Source organism: Stigmatopora nigra, chromosome 8 (genome assembly GCF_051989575.1).
Source record: "Stigmatopora nigra isolate UIUO_SnigA chromosome 8, RoL_Snig_1.1, whole genome shotgun sequence".
In the NCBI taxonomy this organism is placed as follows: Eukaryota; Metazoa; Chordata; class Actinopteri; order Syngnathiformes; family Syngnathidae; genus Stigmatopora; species Stigmatopora nigra.
The window spans coordinates 11,880,001-11,899,443 of NC_135515.1; the positions used below are offsets into that span (position 1 = coordinate 11,880,001).

Sequence of the window (19,443 nt, forward strand, 5' to 3'; positions counted from 1 at the left end):
GTCGAAAACACATTTAAGTGTAAGCTCCAACTGTGTACTGGTACAATAATGGCTCTCTTGTCCATTCGAATTTGGTATAGTTCACTTGCTCCACTTTCTTCTTTCCTGTCCGCAATGTCACACGCTGATAAAGTCACCTACAGAGGCCAAACACCTGTCCTGTGGCGTAGAAATGTAGCTGAAGAGTGAATGCCATTATCAAGTTGAGTCATAAATCTCTATTGAGAGGTCAAGCTTGAAATTTGCTTCCAGATGACAGTGTGAAGCCATGAATTCGCATGTAAGATGTTGCTCATGCTATATACACAGATGAGGACACTTATCATGAGAATCTAGCGATTAATTCCAGTCATATACAAACATGTTGCCATTTTTATATTCACAAATCCTGGTATGATAGCAGGGGTGTTTAGATTTTGTATATTTATGGTAATTTTATGAGTCTAGTTGGCATCTGAAAGATGAACAATGCATTGTTTACGATTTAACCTCTTTCTGGTACTGTTTTTTTTCTTTCTTTTGTGATGCAATTACAGAAACTAGTGATGGCAAACAGGAAAATGTAACCAGACAATCTCAATTAGATGTGCAGCATCTCCGTCCTGGCGGCTCCACTACAGGAAGCAGCTAAAGACGGACAATAATCTATGTCTTCTGAAATGTGGGCCATGACCAAGATGAGGAAAAACGGCTATGGACAGTTCTGTAGAAAACGGGTAAAATAACATGAGAAAGGATCACACGGACACGCAAAACAAGATCCATTTGAACAATCAACATTTTTTGGGCACACATTTTTGCATGCAAAGAGCTGATGTTATTTTTAAATTTAAATACTGCAAAACTAGCCGCACTATTTGGCCCTAAACTTGACAGGGATCTGCATCAAAATGACTCTTGGGCTACTATGCATACACATCACAGTGCGAGCTGCGCAGAATCAACAAATCAAATCAACAATGACTGTAATGCTTGGATAATGCATGAAGAAATTAAACCAATCAAACCAAAAAGGAAGTCACATTGTTTATGGAATGTGACTTACATTTGTTGTGCGCACTCACATAGGCGTAACACAAGTTATATCGTTTTGTGGAGGACATTTTTCCTTTAAAATTTCTGGAAAATATGCCTTCATTTCTCTGCTTTATCTCTACATAATTATCAATAATTTCAAAGGTAATGCATTTACATAATTTGTTTCCAATATTTATCATAATTATAATGTAATGTATATAGTAATATTAGTATTTTCTTAGGTATAGAGCAAGTGTCAAAGAGGCGGCCCGGGGCCAAATCTGGCCCGCTGTATCATTTTGTGTGGCCCGGGAAATGAGTGCTAACTTTCTGTTTTAGAATCAAATTAAAATGAAGAGCATCGATGTATATTAAATTTCCCCCTTTTAAATCAATAATTGTAATTTTTTTTATCTATTTTGTCTGTGTTTTTAGTTCAAAAATAATTTTGTAAAATCAAAAAATATTTCAAAAAAGCTAAAATAAAAAACATTGTTTTAGATCTATGAAAAAACTGAATATTCAGGGAATTTAATCCAGTTCTTTCAATCTATTTCTATTTTTTTTCAAACTAGCAAAGCCTTATCAAATCATGTTTTTTTATTTTAAGTACAAAGTTTAAGTACAAAGAAACAATAACTTTTTTTTATCTGGGGAAAAAATGCCTTAATTGTGTTTAATCTGTGAATTAGATTTGGATTTGGTTTACCGTTTTTAGACTTGGTTTTCGGTTTCTACCAAAAAAAAAAAATAGTTTTGGTGCATCCCGAGTTATAAGTGTGCGCAAGCAGTAACAATATGGCCAATTTTAATCAGCATAAAAATCTAACTCAATAGAAATTTCTCTTCAAACTGTTCTCCAGTTTTATGGATAATTTTACATCCCGTTTTAAGAGTGGTAAATAGTGCCATACCACCTTTCTGCTGTATGGCCTTCAAACGAGAGGTCAATGCATTACATTCACTTGAGTAACATTTTGAGGGCAAAAGTTAATTCTAAGACTAGAATGACCACCCCATACTGTTTACTTTGATTTGGGTAGATGGGTGAAGAAACACTAATCTAACTCCACTACATTTACCTAAACTGTTACTTTTTTCCTCTTTATACTACATCAAAATGATTTTTGCCACAGATGTCCACAGTGGATCGACCACTTTCACTAATAAGAAAAACAAAGGACTCCATTATAACAATTACTGTAACATTACGGTCACATGACTACACACAAGCTTTCAATCGAATACTACGATCATGTGGCATGTTTAAACCGATGCATAAAAAATCTATTTTTATAAAACAACTCTGTCAACATTTTTATTTCTCCGAAAGTCCATATTTCAAACTATTTCCAGTTTTCAATTGCCACTGATGCAATAGAAAAGGATAGTTATCGTTTTTTTTATTTTTTTATTTGATAGTAGAACACTAAAGGGTACCCACACCTTAGAATGTATACAAAGTATGTTTTGATAAACTGACAAATTTGGACAAACTTATTCGTTGTTGTTGAATTTGGTCAACCTGTTTTTGTCCATTTAGTCATTCCAAAATTTGCACTTCATTTGATCTTTTTCTCTGTCTGACTTCATTGTTTTCAATATAAATCAGGGATGAGAAGCAGTTACTCCGTACTTAAGTATTCTGTTCACCAAATACCTTTCTATTTTTACCTGAGTAAATTAATCAGTAATATTATTGTGAAAACACACTACCCTTGCTTCAGTAAAAAAAATATTTGTGTCTGTGTTTTCTGGCAACCAGCTGGCACTAATCATCAATCATTCACACCCAGCACTCCTAAAATGTTTTGACCATCTATTGCTGTCAATCACAGCAAATTAGCTAAAAGTAGGTTTCACGGTGTAGCCTTCAAATGAATATATACTTGGGTGTCTCTTTGCATCTAAGAGTAAATAGAAAACGCTGTCAAATGAGTCAAAAGTAGTTTCTACTAGGTATCTTTTAAATGAATTCATGCTTTGATGCGCCTAAACATCTAGAAGTAGTAAGAAAACAGAAGTGAATTAGCGTTAAACACCGTACCTTTCTTGCTGCCTCCATTATCGAACGTCTCTAAAGAGCTGAAAGATAAATGAACAAATAGCTCAGACCAGATAAAGACTTGAAGACAAATGGAAAGAACAATAGAAAGAAAAAGGAAACTTGGCAGTCATCCCACACACAATCACCAGAACCCAAATGTCGAGTGTACTTCTTTGTTGGGATCCACACAATTTTACACAAACATTGGAAGCACAAAACAACCTTTCATCAGAAATGGCAGTACCTCCCACGTACTCAAGCAATAATCTAGCTTCCTAAAGCAGTTCCTTTCAAAGCCCTTGACTAAAATGATTGGATCAATGATGAGAATCAATAGGAAGCATGTGAGTCTTTTCCCTGCTGAAGTCTAAGCAGGAGGGAGGACTTGTCATTGTATTTTGTACATTTGGCTGCCAAGTATGTTTACTGTGTGTGGAATGAAGCTTTCTGGATGCTTGAACTAACCTTTCTCAACCAAAAAAACAAAACAAAGAAAACAGATGGAGTGGATGATATTGATGTTGTTGGACTGCTCTGGTCAAATGTCTTTGTGCTCGTAATGGAGCCCAGCAAAGCTACAGATGATGTTTGTCAGCTCCCTGCCAAGCCTGCGGGGTGCTATGGCAGCCATGTCATTTCATTGTCTTGTTTATCTCATCTCATTTTCTCATTTTCCGAACCGCTTCATCCTCACGAGGCTGCTCGAGCCTTAGACAGCTGACTATCTCCCGCCTCTGGCCCGGAGTCAACTGGAATAGGCTCCCGCACCCCTCGTGACCCTTATGTGAAAAAAGCGGTTCAGGAAATGAGATGACATGAAATTAATATATTCATTAGTTCACTTTCAGAACCGCTTTATCCTCACAGGCGTCATGGGGGTGCTGGAGCCTATCCCAGCTGAATTGAGGCCAGAGCAGGGGGACACCCTGAATTGATGGCCAGCCAATTGCAGGGCACACAGAGACAAACAACCATTCACACTCACACTCATATCTAGGGGCAATTTAGAGTGTCCAATCAGCCTACCACCTATGTCTTTGCAATGTGGGAGGAAACCAGAGTTCCCTAAGAAAACCCACGTAGACCTGGGGAGAACATATAAGCTCCACACAGGTGGCCCGACCTAGATTCGAACCCAGGTCCCCCACTGTGAGGCCGATGCGCTAACCACCCATCCGTCGGGCTGCCCTGTCTTGTTTATTTGTTTATTTCAAAGCAGCTTGGCAAAAGAGCTGCCAGAATAACTTCTGCACTTTTTTTTATTGGCTCACACGGAGTATAGTAAAATATGGAGATGATGAAGCCCATTTTTCTCATCTTTCCTTGGTTTTAAGCCTAGAGTGCAAATTAGGCTTCTATTCTTCTATGTTGGCAAGTGGAAGGCCCTCATTTTATATTTTGTGTCTGAACTCGCAGTTTAGGAAGCCAAATTCAATCATGATGCTTAAATCAAAGTTAAATCACAGTGCAGAGCTTATTCACAGGCACAAACCCAAACCGTGTCCTTTTGGATGGAAAATGAAGAGAAATGGGGAACTGAATCATAAAAAAATAATACTTATTGGGACTAATTAGCACTTTGGTTAAGAATGGGGCTTACAAAAGGTAACAATGCTCTTTTTTATCGCTATACAAATAATTTTAACAATACAAAATTACCTTCGCAAGAAACTACTCAGTTTAACAATAAACAAATTAGAGGCAGTTCCATTTTATAGTATTATATTCATTAGAACGCTATGAAACTGCCAACTTTTATATATATAAACATTTACAATGTGCAGGTTTTTCCTGTTCTTAACAGAATCAATATTACTGGTAACTTTAGTTCAGTGGGTTATTACTTTGTCTTCATAGGTTATTCGCAATTACAATTTGCCAGTGGTCTGCTCTGGTGGAAATTGTGGGGGTTAAATCACAAGATGTTATAATTGACTATACATTAATTGCTTTTGTTAAAGATTTTTTATCTTCAAGATTTACTTAACCCTAATGTTGTACTCATTTCCTGTGTACACTGTGTCCTCCGGGTCAAAATTATCCACCTTCACGTAATGTCCAATATAAACAGTTTAATTGAAATTTAAACAGCAAATGTTATATTGCTTCAAGAAGCAATTTGTCCTTCTCAGTATTTTTGAGTACCTAGGTTGTGCCTTCGAACGTGTATTTTTATAGCTTAGAAAAAGAAAAAAAGAGTTAAGTGCATTTTTATTCATCCCAATGACTTAAGTTTCTTTCTATTTCTTTAGTGAACAATTACATTTACTATTAAATATTTATTTACTACCTTCATATCTTCAAAGACATATTTTTTGTAAAGAAAGACATTTAAAGCAAAACATTAAAGTGGTCAATTGAAGTTTTTTTTTTTTTATCCCAAAGCCAAAAAGGAATATTAAATTCATAATACTTACATTCATAATACAATAACATTGGGTTTAACGGTAGTGGTAAAACATTACCCAACATTGTGTTACAATGGGTTGAAAACATGTGACTTACAAGCTATATTTGTCTGTTTTAATGAGCGCACCTGTCTCTCCATTGATGCTGAAATGTTATGTGTTGAACCGACTCGCCTATAAAAACGAGCTGCTCGTTTGCGCATTGACATTTTTACCTTGGAGGAAAAAAAACACTGCAATTATACGCTGCAATTAGAAGTCCGCTCTTGGCGTAACTGACGGTTTCCCAAAGATTTACTTTTCAACAATCCAATCAATCCTGTGACCTTATTGGCCGCAGGCAAGCCAAATTCATAATACTCTAGCGAGGGAAACCAACAAACTGATGAAAATCTTGTTGTCGGGAAATCTATCAACAGTACATTGGCAATGTAGTGGTAGATCTTTTTGGAATTCATTGTAATAAGGACTGTGGTTGAGGGTTTGGATCGCCTGTTGAATGGAGGACCAAAGCTGCCAAAATTAAAAATGAAATAAATGAATAAATAAATAGAAGAGAAAATATAACAACCTAAGGGCCAAAGATTATAAATACATAAGGAATTAAATACATAAATAAATCAAAGTAAAAATAAAAACCAATGTACATTCTATAAAAATAAAAAAGTAAGTGAAGTGTAAATAAGATTAAAAAATTAAAAGATAAATACAAAAATATTCACAATATAAGTAAAGAATTTATTTAATTCTCACTGTTGAACTGTTCACCTATTGGTTGTTTATTAAGACTGCTAATGCTAGGTGGATACTGCAATTCTAACAAACAGCAGTACGCTAACATGGACACCACTTGTTTATGGTAATTACGAACATTAACTGCAAGTGTTAGCCGCTAATGCTAATTGTTGTCTACAACAGGTGGCATTGGCTAAGCATCAAAAGCAGCAGCTTGCAGTACTTATTTTTTTACATATATTGTTTGATATTTAGTTTATATATATATTTTTTAATTTTTGCATTCATGTTAATCCTTATTTTTACTTTGATTTATGTATTTATTTCCATTTTTTCAGGTATTTTGTCATTTTCAATTCTTTATTTGTTATTGTTTGAATGTATTTTTAATTTGGCACCTTCAGTCCCCCATATATATTTGAGCATCAGCGTTTCTGAATCAAGCAATCAAATTGTAGCTGCCAGCTCTTGCTGTGATTGAAAGCAGTGATTGGTTGGTAGACTCACAGAAGGCGGATCTTGGCTGAAAGCTGCTACGCTGTTCCGCATCTCATTCTCACTGCCACGCAGCGGTATCAGTGACACGTTACCGTGACGCGTGTCCGGCAATGCGCGGCTCATGCGGCTTGGCTGGAGTCCGTCCTGGGGCCAAACGTCGCCATCATTCTTTAAAAGCCAGCAGAGGTGTTGAAGCACATGACAACACAGTAAAGAGTGAATGATTTTGACACCAGCTAAACCCACAGTTTTATGTGGCCATTGCCTTTCATTCTTCAAGCATTTTTTGATGGTAATTCAGGTGATAACAGCTTATAAATCAAAAAGGATTTTCTTGTCATAACTTTTGTTTTCTTTTCTACAGATGAAACAAAGGTGATCACCATAAGTTTTGTGGGGGGGAGGGGGGGAGTAACAACATTTCGGTCTTATAAACGTGCTTCTCAGTGTAAAGAATAAAGGAACTAACCATGCAATATGGCACTATTGAGAGCAGATATAAATTAACTTATTGTGATGGGGCGTCTAAGAAGCCACAGTTTACAGTGGCTCGAAAAGTTACAATGAGTGTTCTAATATGGATTGGGACACCTGGCCATCATATTGACTGTGTGTGCATGTGTTTGTGAAAGAGAGTAAGGTCAAACCTGAATGCTCAAAAAGGTAGCGTACCACTCCCTCATTTCTGGCTGGGTTTCACAGCAAAGATACCTGCACAAATAAAAGCCGATTACCTAAACAGCTATCATTGCAACACCAACGAGACTGTTTCCAAAACAAAGAGTGAAGCAAAATTAATGAATACTCTCTGTTTTTTTTGGTATAAAACATGTGTTGTGAGTTCACTCGAATACTTTTTGCATCTCAGGTTGTTGTTACACAACCTCTGTGTTAGGACCCATGCTGTTGTGCTGAATAAATACCTTTTAATATATATATAAATATCTATATCTATATATAAATATCTATATCTATATATAAATATATATATCTATATATAAATATATATATATCTATATATAAATATATATATATCTATATATAAATATATATATATCTATATATAAATATATATATATCTATATATAAATATATATATATATATATATATATATATATATATATATATATATAAATATAAATAAATATAAATATATATATAAATATATATATATATATATATATATATATATATATATATATATATATATATATATATATATATATATATATATATATATATATATATATATATATATATATATATATATATATATATATATATATATATATATATATATATATATATATATATATATATATATATATATATATATATATATATATATATATATATACATATATATATATATATACATACATATAAAATATATACATACATATAAAATATATACATACATATAAAATATATACATACATATAAAATATATACATACATATAAAATATATACATACATATAAAATATATACATACATATAAAATATATACATACATATAAAATATATACATACATATAAAAATATATATACACTTTTTTTTCACTTACATTTACTGTAAACTTTTACGCAACTTAGAGTCCAAGATTAAAACTCCAGTTTTGAAGCCCAGGACCTTTGACTGTGAGGCAGACGGCAAATGTGCTAAAGGTACTAGTTCAAAATATTCAAAATATTCTAAAGACTATTTTTTTCTATCATTAAGGGCCATCAAAGATTCATTATCCTTCTCCAATACGCATGCACTGGTGTGTTTTTGCCTTGAGGAACATGGGAAAACACCAGGAAAAAAAATCATTCAAATCATGCCAGTAGCACTGCCATTACTAGAGAGTTGACATATACCGTTGTTGACAGGGTGTATCGACCATACTGTAATAGGAACGCACTGATGCAAACATGGACTAAAACACAATATACATGTATAGTGGAAAATGTACTGTATGGAAAAAAATCATGGATGCAATATAGCGAATAAAGTACAGTGCTATTAAAAAAAATTAAGAGATCGTTTTATCTATATTCATCTACAATACACAAACCACGAGTCAGACCGCATATTCACATGTGACCAAACTATGAGCCCACACATAAATATTTTAAAAAATTAATAAAACCGAGGATGTAGCATATGGAATGATGCACTCTCCTATTACTAGAAACCCTAATGTGAGAGATTTGTTTAATTGTCAAGGTAGGAATTTTTGTTTCTTTCATCAGTCACTATGCCTCTTTTGTCTTTTACTGAGTATAAAAATATATGTCCCATTGTGCTTCTCAATGTCATTTATTGCTGCTTACCACTGCTGTCGCTCAGCCTTCTCTTGTTTCTTACTCTCATAGATGACTGTCAGGCCCCAACTGCAATCAGAAGACCAGACAAATTAGTTCAAGAGCATGTCATGTAATTTTTGGGCCTAGCCTGCCCCCTATAGGCAATTTTCAAACCCTGAACTCAGCAGCAAATATTTGGAAAAATGGAATCAATTGAAATTCATTTGCTGATTTATTCCAGAGCGAAGTGTGCTGAATTAATTAGCATATTTTTGCTTGAGAGATACCTAATGACAGTCTCTGTTTCGACAAAGAAGACCATACTTTTTCTCCGGGGGTCTCAATGCAGTATATTATATAATAAGCATCTCATTCGTATACCATTAAGAATTAACATGACTACTGACAAGTACAAAAGTACTGGGACGCCCATTCACATTACAATCCCTGTGGAGAGCAGTCACATTTGCATGAAACGTGGTACAAATTCAAACTTTTTATGAAGTGGTGTCTCCACTTAAGAATGCAGCTAAATACGAAATTTGCAGGTTACAAAATACTTATATGCAAATGACAGTTCGAATATCCGAAAACAAATACCTGTCAACCTCGGCCAATTGCTCCCTGTATTAGTAATTGCAATTCCCCTTATTAAGGGATAATAAACCTTACAAACAATGCAGCACATGTACTCACTTAAGGCACACTTAAAAGTCTAACATTTTCCTCGAAGTGGAGGGAAGTCCAATCATTGGCACTCCTTTTATATGCACTAAATTTAAGATTCTGTAGATGTCGCTGACAGCTTGACTGTCTGGGTACGGTGCTTGCTGATATGCTATATTAATACAGTGGTACCTCGACATACGAGGAATTACGAAGAAATTTGAGATACAAGTAAAATTTTGAGCAAATATTTATCTTGAGATACAAAACACATTTTGATATACAAGCAGACAGCGGACGCGGGAGGCTGCTCATAAGAACATCATGGGCACTGTCTCTCTCCCCGCAACTCCCTCGTTGCATTTTTTCAGTGTTTTTTTCCCCCATTAATCATTGCAAATGGCGAGGCGATCGCTAATACAAAAGTTATATATACTTCTCGTTGGCAAGTGGTCGTGCGTTATCCTATTGTGAGGAAATTTGTGTGCATAATTTTCGGAATATTTTGAAGGAAATACAAAAGCAAACTACTATCGATATTACATCTGAAACTCAGGAAGGAGGCGGGGCAAACAGAGCCAACCCGGCCGGGAGAAGAAAGGTATAAAAATGTAAAACAGAAGTAGAATTAAGTTTATTGTAAGGTTAGATTAAATTTATTTTTGAGTGTGTCTGCATCGTAATCCAAATTCATTTCAATTTTTTATGTTATTTTACAAGGGCGTTGCCGTGCAAAAAGTCCCCCCCCCCTCGAGTTGTATGCTTGTGTGCTTTAAATTATTGGCATGAATGAAATGAATAAGCGAGCCCTGTTATTCAACGATGAAAAACAGTCCATTTTGCCCAAGCACCTTTTCTATGGGAAAAAAACTGAAATTGCACCGGCAACTGAGACAGCGCCCAGCAGGCGTAAAAATATTTAACGTATATAAAAAAATAATCACTTTTGATGGGTCACTTGTAGCTCCGTTAAATTGAGGTAGTTTCTTCACAACAATAAAATTAGAAAAAATCCAGTTTCTTATGAGCTATTTCTAGAACAAGTTTACACGCAATTCATTTGGTCAATGGGGCCTGTGTTGGACACCCCTGATTCTATATTGTAAGTCACAACATGTATAATTTGGACTCTCACCATGTCGGAGCACGGAGCTTCTTTTTGATACCAAGGAAGATCCTCAGGTTCCTGACTGGCCAATCACGTTCCGGACGGTTACTCTGAGAGAAGAAAGAGAAAGGAAGCTTGCATGAAAAAACAGTTTTTGTGTTTGCATGTGATTTTATGCTGGACTTACTCTGACTTCTTTGTACATCCGCAGTGAGCTGGAGTTGAGGATGAAATATCGGTCGTGGAAACTGCCTGAAGACAGCCCCAGGCCCAGGATGCTTCGTTCTTCTCGAAATTTCATCATGCCATGTTTGGATGGATCAACTTTATTGGCTGGAGGGTATAGTAGACACTTAATCAATGTTAAATTAATTATATTGCAGATTAATTTGGGAGGGGGGAGGGTGTCTGTTGATAGAATGTGTTGATTCCAAAGTTCCAGTCCATTTTTTTCCTATCTTATTCCCACATCTTAACTAACCACTTGCTTTGTTGTCAAAACTTGTGTCAACTTGCCATGGGTACACTACCCATATCCATAATAATGTAAAGTAAAAAATGTAGTCATGACCCCCCCCCCCCCCCCCCAACTCACTTTGATCTTGTACCTGGAGAGGACACTAGCTAAAATTGGTACTCCCCTGTTCTTCCAAGATGGATCACAATGAAATTTATATTCTAGGTATGTAAACACATCCAATCCTCAGAGGCAGGTTTTTTTTTTTTGTTTCGGGTCAGATACATTACATTAAATAAATTCAGGATGAAAACAGATAGTCCTCTTTTATTCGCGGACGGATCAAAATGATATATGCTAGATATATTCTAGGTATGTATACATATCGATACTCACAGACATATCTCTAGTTTTTTTTTTCAGGTCTGAGTACTTGCATCCATTTATTGCAGATAAATTCTACCTGCAGTTTCCAGTTTAGCCACTAGAGTTAGCCAGGCATTCATTCATTCTTTCATTCATTTTCTGGACCGCTACAACCATACCTAGGGGCAATTTAGACTGTCCAATCAGCCTATCATGTATATTTTGGAATGTGGGAGGAAACCAGAGTACCCAGAGTAAACCCATGCAGCCCCGGGGAGAACATGCAAACCCCAAACAGGTGGACCGACCTGGATTTGAACCCAGGACCCCAAAGCTGTGAGGCAGACACGCTAACCACTCATCAGCCAGGCCGCCCTAAGTTAGCCAGACAGTTGTAGCCAATTTTGAACTTGTTAAATGAAACAAGTACAGTATTTTGTTTAAATTTTAAAAATACCTGCTACACCTGACTCAACAAATACCATGCAGAATTTTCACAACAGAAAGTTACTGTTTTACATTTTTTATGTTTGAAAAAAATGATGATAGATGGGAAGTGATGAAACTAATTCTTTACCTAGATAGATGATCATTGCTTCCATTGAAAAGTGTTTCTTGATGAGAAGATGGGAGTCGGTGCCAAAGGAGTGAAGAATGGGTAAGACTCGCTCCCGATAATGCAGAGGACGTTCTGTGAAAGCATTAGATAGAGAGAGGACTATTGACATGACCATGTGATGACAAGTGGTAGTAGAATGCCAAAAAAAGCTAACCACTGAAGACATAATCATTTACAGTAATGTTTTACAGCAGGTTTCCAACCTAACCCCAAACTAAACAAAAACGTGTCAGTGTAAAGTGTAGTAAGTAACTCAAAATAAGCGTGACCGGACGATTCGCCGAAATAGGTTTTGCCGACGGTCATTTGGCCTAAGGACAGTTCGGCGAGGGGGCGTTTGGCCAAAAGTACTCATTTGTGCCATTTTGTTTTGCACAGCAACCACAAAAAGTCTGACCAATCATTTTTGTGTGACTGATATTTTAAAAGTTACCAATAGGTTTTCTGGTCAGTCACTAACAAAACAATATTGCATGTTAAAAAGTTTGTGATATGAATAATTTGTTACATTGTATAATTTCATTAACGCAACATGCAACCGCATCTCACCCATTTCTTCCTTGTCGATGACCTCCCAGCAGTTCCAGTACTCTTTGTCCTTAACAGGAATGTTGCGTCTGTCCAATATCTCACAAGTCAATTCTGCAGACGTCATTGATGCGGGGATCTGTAAAAACAGAAGAAGTTGTCACATTGAATCAAGGTGAAGCTCCCTCCTCTTTTATGGAACAAAACAGTGTTCTTTAGTCCAAGCCACCTTGACATGTTGCTCTGCAGTTTCCTTCTTTTCTTCCAAGTAAACTGTACAGATGAAATGCCCACCAGGTTCAGTGCTCTAATGGTATCAGTAGGAAGGAATAGGAAAAAAAATACAGAACTATGAAAAGGAATTCATGGCTCATGCAAAACTGCAGTCGGCATGCATCAGTCCCAACAAAATATAACATTTGAACATTTTGTATGGTGTTAAATGCTGAGGCATGTGCGAAGAAATTCAGATTCATACGATGCAGCACAGAACATGGAATATACACAACAATTACATGGTAATGACTCACAGGAAATTTTGTGCTCATTTTTTCCCGCACTTGGATGATAACTGTGATCTCTTCCAACTGTTTTTTCAGCTGTTGTTCATCCACCTGCAAATAAGTATCTGGTTACCACCACTGTGAGAACAAGCCACTCCAATGCGGCAATAAAAAGTAACATTTGTTTGATCAGCTCTCCAGGCTACACAGAATTAATCCCTACTACACATTTCTGGTGGTTTGAGATTGGTAAATGGCATAAGTAATTTTTGTGGTGTTTATGGAAATTTGGAATAAAATATCATCACAACTTTATAGATTTTTGAACGAGACTAGCTGAACTGAAGCTAAAGGTCAATTTATGGTCAGGAAAAATTCCCACCAGTATGTAGTTTCAGCTAAACTAACTGACACAGGGATTCCAAGAGTTTCAAATTGCACTTTGATATGATCAAACAAAACACAAAAATAAAACTAGTAAAAGGCAGATCAAGCCCACCACATCACTTGGCCAGCGAAAGTAAATTATTTTCTCTGAATTCATGTTCTTTGCTAAGGCAAATAGAGTCGCACCCTTACTTAGGAAACTAATTGGTTCCTGAACTTTTTTTGTAACATGAAACTTTTACAAATAGATGTGTACTTAATATGTAAATTCTGTGTCTCAATTTCGTATGAAAGATGTAAGAAACAATTTTTTTTTTAGAGAAAATGATAAGAAAATGCATTATTTGTCTTAAAATTAATATAATGGCCAAAATCCCTGTGAAAATGTGCTTTTTACTGCTGAAATAGTACCCTGCGCGGTCGTTATATTGGGAGAAAAAATACATGAAACATCTGTATGTTCCAAGAACAAGAACAAAGAAAGCATGGTGAGGCAGCATTTACTAACAATGGCCCTCAACTCTGGAACAAGTGACCTGAAGGTCTAAAGTGTACTCAAACTTTTAGCTAATTTAAATAAAAATAAATAAATAAAGGCTATTATTTACCATAGTGTATTCACAATTGCCAAAATAGTTCCAATTTCATGTTTAGGACTTCCTTTTTAAATGATTTTTTAAAATGTATTTTCCCTTCCTACTTCAATCATCTTTGTTTTTACCTTTCTTGATAATCTTATGCCGGTTTTCATTTGTGCTTTTGGATTTTCCGGTGATGTTAAGCACTATGAATTATCTGGATTTGAATTGTAATGTACAAATAATTTTAAAGAGTTGTTGATTCTTTTTGGCAGATGTAATGGTCCTTGGAATAAATGTGGCCCGCAACAATGAAGTCTAATACACATCTCCCATGAGATTGAGTTTACTGCCTCTAACCTCAAAGATTTGCGTGTAGTAGTGTATAAGCTCCTCGATGGCACGGCCTGCTGTGTAGTCCTTTCCATCTGTCTGGAACAATGTAGGCCCAAACACAATCGCCAAATTATGGAGATTCATTTGGTTCAGCTCAGAAAACCGCTGCACACTAAAACAGAAACAGTAGTCGGGAAGAGGGTGTATACGTATATTAAGCTTTCACCAAATGTCCATGTGTGATACTCACCAATACAAGTGATTGATAAGGGCCCGTAGCGTGGCCCTGTTAACACGTGGCAGTTTTTTCAAAAGCGACTGATATTGGGAGATTTTGATAGGTTCATCCTGAATGGCTTGATCAAGAAACAAAGTTATAAATATACAACACATTAAAAAAAAACCTTGTGATCCATGTGAATCTTACCAGATGTAGTAAGCCAGGTGCCGCCATCTTCAGATGTGAAGAGTCCTTCTTCTAATTCCCTGAAGAAGCGCTTGAGTGTGTTGGAGACATCATCCACCTGGTGCTCACCTTCTTTTAGACGGAGGCTCCGGGCATCTTGACGAAATCTCTCGCACAGAGCTGCAACACGCGAGTTCACGCCGCTCTTGCGATATATGCCCTCAGATGTTAAGCCTAAAAAAAGTTGAATAATCACATTCAACCAAACAGTACTATTACTTGTAGGACTCAGTGGAAACAATGTTAGATAATCCTGCTAAATCAGGGGTGTCAAACATATGGGCCGCGGGCCGGATCCGGCCCGTCTGGTGGTTTGGTACGGCCCGGGGAAGAAAGCTGCATTGTATAAAAAAAAATATGAATTTTCTTTAAAAATTGTAGTTCTTGTATTATCCGATGGGGGGCGTAGTGTTTTAGTACGTGCAGACAACATGAATTGACATTTATTTATGTTCTTATGTTATTATCTTGTTCATAATATATTGTTCATAATGTAAAAGGAAAATTCTGTTAATAAACATTTTGATAATTTACTCATTCTTTGCACTAGTCATTAGTATTGGTGACTAATACAAAGGAAAAAGTGGAAAAAGTGTTTACTGGTCCGGCCCGCTTGATCTCAAACTAAGCTGTATTCGGCCCCCAGACCAAAGGGAGTTTGACACCCCTGTGCTAAATGGTGTCAAACTCCTTTTTGTCATAGTTGAATAAATTGATAAGGTCATTGTAAACACACAGCTATTTTCAGCATCTGAGGACTTTACTACCTCGAATTGTATACGGTGCTGGATTGCATGAAATTGTTTGTGAGAAAATTTCCGACAAAGATGTATCATCAATGTTTACACACGTTTGCAATGTTCATTTCTTGTATGCATTTATTTATATAATGTTGTTGCATGCATTGCTGTTTTCCTTTTCCATATGTCCACCTACCACATTGCGTGATGTAGTCAATGCAGCTGTGCACTATGACTGGTATGTCTGTATCGGTCAGCTGCTGCTGACTCAGAGTGTCTCCTCCACTCCCTGCAGCAGACTGTATGGCAGCACACCAGCCAGCAAAGTCCAACTTCCTCTCTCCCTCTATGTACAGCGTTCTTGGTGCGAAGAGAGTGGAACAAAAAAGTTAAGAGGAAAATGGAAAAGAGGATATAAAACGCAAAGAAATTGACTACTACTTTGGAAATAAAATGAAATACATAAATATGCAGTTGTGCTTACCTTCCCCTCTCCACCAAAACTAACACCTCATTGTCTTGCTGGATTGCTGCAAAACATGACATTCACAAATATTATTTAAGAGCAAATGCACGGCTACCAGTTACAGTTCTTGAAAGATAAGAAGACATGGATTTCACTCACAGAGCTCATTCAGTTTGCGAAGGTGTATCTCTTCTTCCTGGCTGTCCTGAAGGTAAGCATGAAGAGTGGAGCCCACCAAAGCAAACCAGCCCACCTTTGATGTTTGCAAGTTTAGGCCATCCTTACATTTCAGCCGGCCGATTCGCTCAAAGCCTAACCTCAATAAAGGTTCAGCTTTTGCTGGGATAAAGCACTAAAATAAAGCGAAACACAACAGAGGGAATGTTTGTAGAATTGTGTTTACATAAACCATTAATAACAAATGTTCTTCTCTAAAAAGTAAAAACATAGTAAAATATTAACAAAAAGGCTACAGCTGCTTATTTCTCTATTTGTGGTGGTAAATGGGTGGAGGTCATTTTCGTGTAGAGAGTTCTGTCATACTGTCTTGATGGCTAGACAGCCAGGACCCATAAACATAGAAAGCATTACAATTAAAATAATGGTGTTTTCCACCACATTTAAGTCTGACTTAATATACAGTATAGTCGTGAAAATGAGTAAAAGTTTGTATATTGAAATAAAGCTTAGTGAAGAAGAGATTAGTCTTGCAAAGTAATAAGCTACATTAACATTAAACTGAGACAAGCAGTCTTACTAATGCTCTTATGTTTTTTTAATTTATTATTACTATTAATTTTGTTGAAATCCTCTATTTATTCTTACAATTGCTTGTAATAGTGGTAAGCACCAGCGGGAAGCTCTTCAATCCCAAATCAAGAACCATAGTATAGCAATATGCCAGGCTAGCCTGTTGAAGTTGCAAGTACCACTCTAGTTAAATATTTTTCACCCATAATATTTAACTTATTTCATATCATTGACGGTGCTGGGTGTCCATTTCATTTAAACCGCAAATGGTCATCTTTCAGTGCCACTGACCTCTAATCTATTTTCAATTCACCTCATTTCATTCGCTTACCCAAATAAAAATGGATTGGGCGTCTAGTGACGCCAGTGGCGACTAATGAGTTAAATGAGTGTCCTGTAAGGGTTTAAATTAAATAAATCATGATTTGTGAATGAAAGAGTTAATGATATCTATATTCATGCATATGTAAATAAAGACTTTCAACATTTCGAAGAGAATTCTCATTTTAATTAAAAACATTGTCCTGTAGATAATATAGCAAAGTTATTACATTTATTCCCTATCATTCTGAACAAATAACTAGTTACCTTTGCAATGGAATTGACCCATTCTTTGTGGCTGTTTGGGTCATCCGTGCCAAATAGATAGAGACGATCTGATTCTGAGTAAAGCTCAAAAGTGTGCTCATACCTACAAAGATAAAATAGACAAGGAAAAAAAACATGTTTGAAGCGTTATTATGTGATTATGTATGAACGTAACAAAATGCAGGGATGGTGTGTTCATACCCATGTTTCTCAGGTGCATCCACAGCCAAGCAAACTATTTCTGATGCTTTTAGAGCGCCATTAGGATTGGAGTTTTTGTCACTCTCATAGTAGCTGAAAGTGCCATCATTGAGTGTACACCAGCGACGACTAAACTCTGCGCACAATAAAAAAGATACAATAAAATAAAGATTGGTAATGCTATAACTGCATTTTGATAAGATCTGACATTTTTAGTTGGCATTTAAAAAAAAAGAAAACATTCCACCATGTTCTTATTATGCAGTATCATTGCAAAAACCGCGATTGCAAAATTCAGAAAAAAAGTAAAATTACACATTTTTGACTGATGCAAAAAAAGCTGATCATTTAAGAAGGCAAACCCATTTAACATAATTAGTATAATTCAAAATGTTTGTTTACTGAAGAGTGGGTAAGTGCAATGCAAAATGACACTGATATGGCATTGACACTGTGATAAACCATCAACACTATTGCCGACAATTGTGGTTGGAAATTTACAGTATACGGGTTATCTAGCCAACTCACATACATACCCTCTCTGGCCTTACGCTCTGCAATAGCCCGAGCCATAGATCCAGTCTTGAACAGGAAGCCATTGTGATACACACAAGTTGGGGATGGAAATTGCACTTCTTCCATGGCATCGTCGACCTCTGACCTGGGAAGATCTGTAGAACAAAACCATGGGAGTCCTTGTACATGTAATTAAATATAACAAAGGCACATCCAAAAGTTACTCTCTACCTGTGTTCAGATTGTGACTTAGTAATACAGCTTGCAAGGGTTGAGAGTATGTGTTGGCTAGGGAGAGAGGTGTAGGACAACTGGCCACGCCAGTTGAACAATTTACATCTGCACCACAGAAAATGAGGCTCAATGTTTCCAGCACATCACTGCTCTGCACATTTATGCATAATGCCTGCAAAAAATGGAGAGGATAAACTAGTGTTAAAAACATATGTTCATGCCAAATACAGAAACTTGAGTAGGCTTGGGGTGTGTGGTATATACATCCAATAAACATCATGTAACTTAAAAAAAAAATCTAAGTTTGTTTCTCTGTGGCCTGTGATTGGCTGGCAAACAGTTCAGGGTGTACACCCCCTACTGCCTGTAGTTAGCTGGGAGAGATGCCAGCACACTCGCTATCCTTGAGTATAAGCGCCCTGGAAAATGAAGGAAAGTCTAATGTGGTGTGCATATGTTGTTCTTATGACACATCATTTAAAATGACATCATACAAATCAAATATGGAGACACACCCACATTTGACAATCGTCCATGTGGTTTCATTTGTTTGTGTTCATTATACTCCAGCACTGTACCATTCTTTTGATTTTATTTACATTCTTTAAAGACAACATATAATAAAAGAAAATATGTATATCAAGCGTGTAACCCAAGGAAAAAAACTGTAATTTGGTGACGGATTGGTGGGTCAAAGGTTAATAAGATATTTTGTGGACTATAAGACAAATATTCTCATTCATGAAACCCATAACAAAAACAACAGAACAAAGAATAAATGAATGTATAAACAAACCTATAACATTAAAAGATAGAGAATAAATATCAAATGTATACTAATGCGCATTATCAGGTGTGCCTAACTGTTGAAAATAATAGTATTCATTGATGGAGTACCTATAGTCCTTAAAATAACTTTAGGAAAACTTGGTCAGGT

General features: G+C 36.1%; 1 protein-coding gene across 3 annotated transcripts in view; it reads right to left on the reverse strand.

The window, feature by feature from the left end:
* Nucleotides 1–19,443, reverse strand: part of arap1 (ArfGAP with RhoGAP domain, ankyrin repeat and PH domain 1) — a 51,827-nt gene that overhangs the window by 1,005 nt on the left and 31,379 nt on the right. Inside the window, exons 14-34 of one of the 3 annotated variants that reach the window (XM_077722593.1) lie at nucleotides 18,504–18,678; nucleotides 18,293–18,427; nucleotides 17,757–17,892; nucleotides 17,556–17,658; nucleotides 16,377–16,569; nucleotides 16,236–16,281; nucleotides 15,948–16,111; nucleotides 14,973–15,185; nucleotides 14,796–14,901; nucleotides 14,570–14,717; nucleotides 13,272–13,355; nucleotides 12,971–13,048; nucleotides 12,763–12,880; nucleotides 12,172–12,285; nucleotides 10,959–11,104; nucleotides 10,799–10,881; nucleotides 9,025–9,084; nucleotides 7,353–7,416; nucleotides 6,798–6,873; nucleotides 3,065–3,102; nucleotides 1–703 (exon numbers count right to left, since the gene is read on the reverse strand). The exon at nucleotides 1–703 is cut by the window's left edge and continues 1,005 nt beyond it. In XM_077722593.1, the coding sequence (XP_077578719.1) occupies nucleotides 3,095–3,102; nucleotides 6,798–6,873; nucleotides 7,353–7,416; nucleotides 9,025–9,084; nucleotides 10,799–10,881; nucleotides 10,959–11,104; nucleotides 12,172–12,285; nucleotides 12,763–12,880; nucleotides 12,971–13,048; nucleotides 13,272–13,355; nucleotides 14,570–14,717; nucleotides 14,796–14,901; nucleotides 14,973–15,185; nucleotides 15,948–16,111; nucleotides 16,236–16,281; nucleotides 16,377–16,569; nucleotides 17,556–17,658; nucleotides 17,757–17,892; nucleotides 18,293–18,427; nucleotides 18,504–18,678 (2,250 nt within the window). In that variant the 3' untranslated portion in view covers nucleotides 1–703; nucleotides 3,065–3,094. Of the gene's footprint in view, nucleotides 704–3,064; nucleotides 3,103–6,714; nucleotides 6,874–7,352; nucleotides 7,417–9,024; nucleotides 9,085–10,798; nucleotides 10,882–10,958; nucleotides 11,105–12,171; nucleotides 12,286–12,762; nucleotides 12,881–12,970; nucleotides 13,049–13,271; nucleotides 13,356–14,569; nucleotides 14,718–14,795; nucleotides 14,902–14,972; nucleotides 15,186–15,947; nucleotides 16,112–16,235; nucleotides 16,282–16,376; nucleotides 16,570–17,555; nucleotides 17,659–17,756; nucleotides 17,893–18,292; nucleotides 18,428–18,503; nucleotides 18,679–19,443 lie in introns of all 3 variants that reach the window. The other 2 variants (XM_077722591.1, XM_077722592.1) reach the window with 2 other exon arrangements.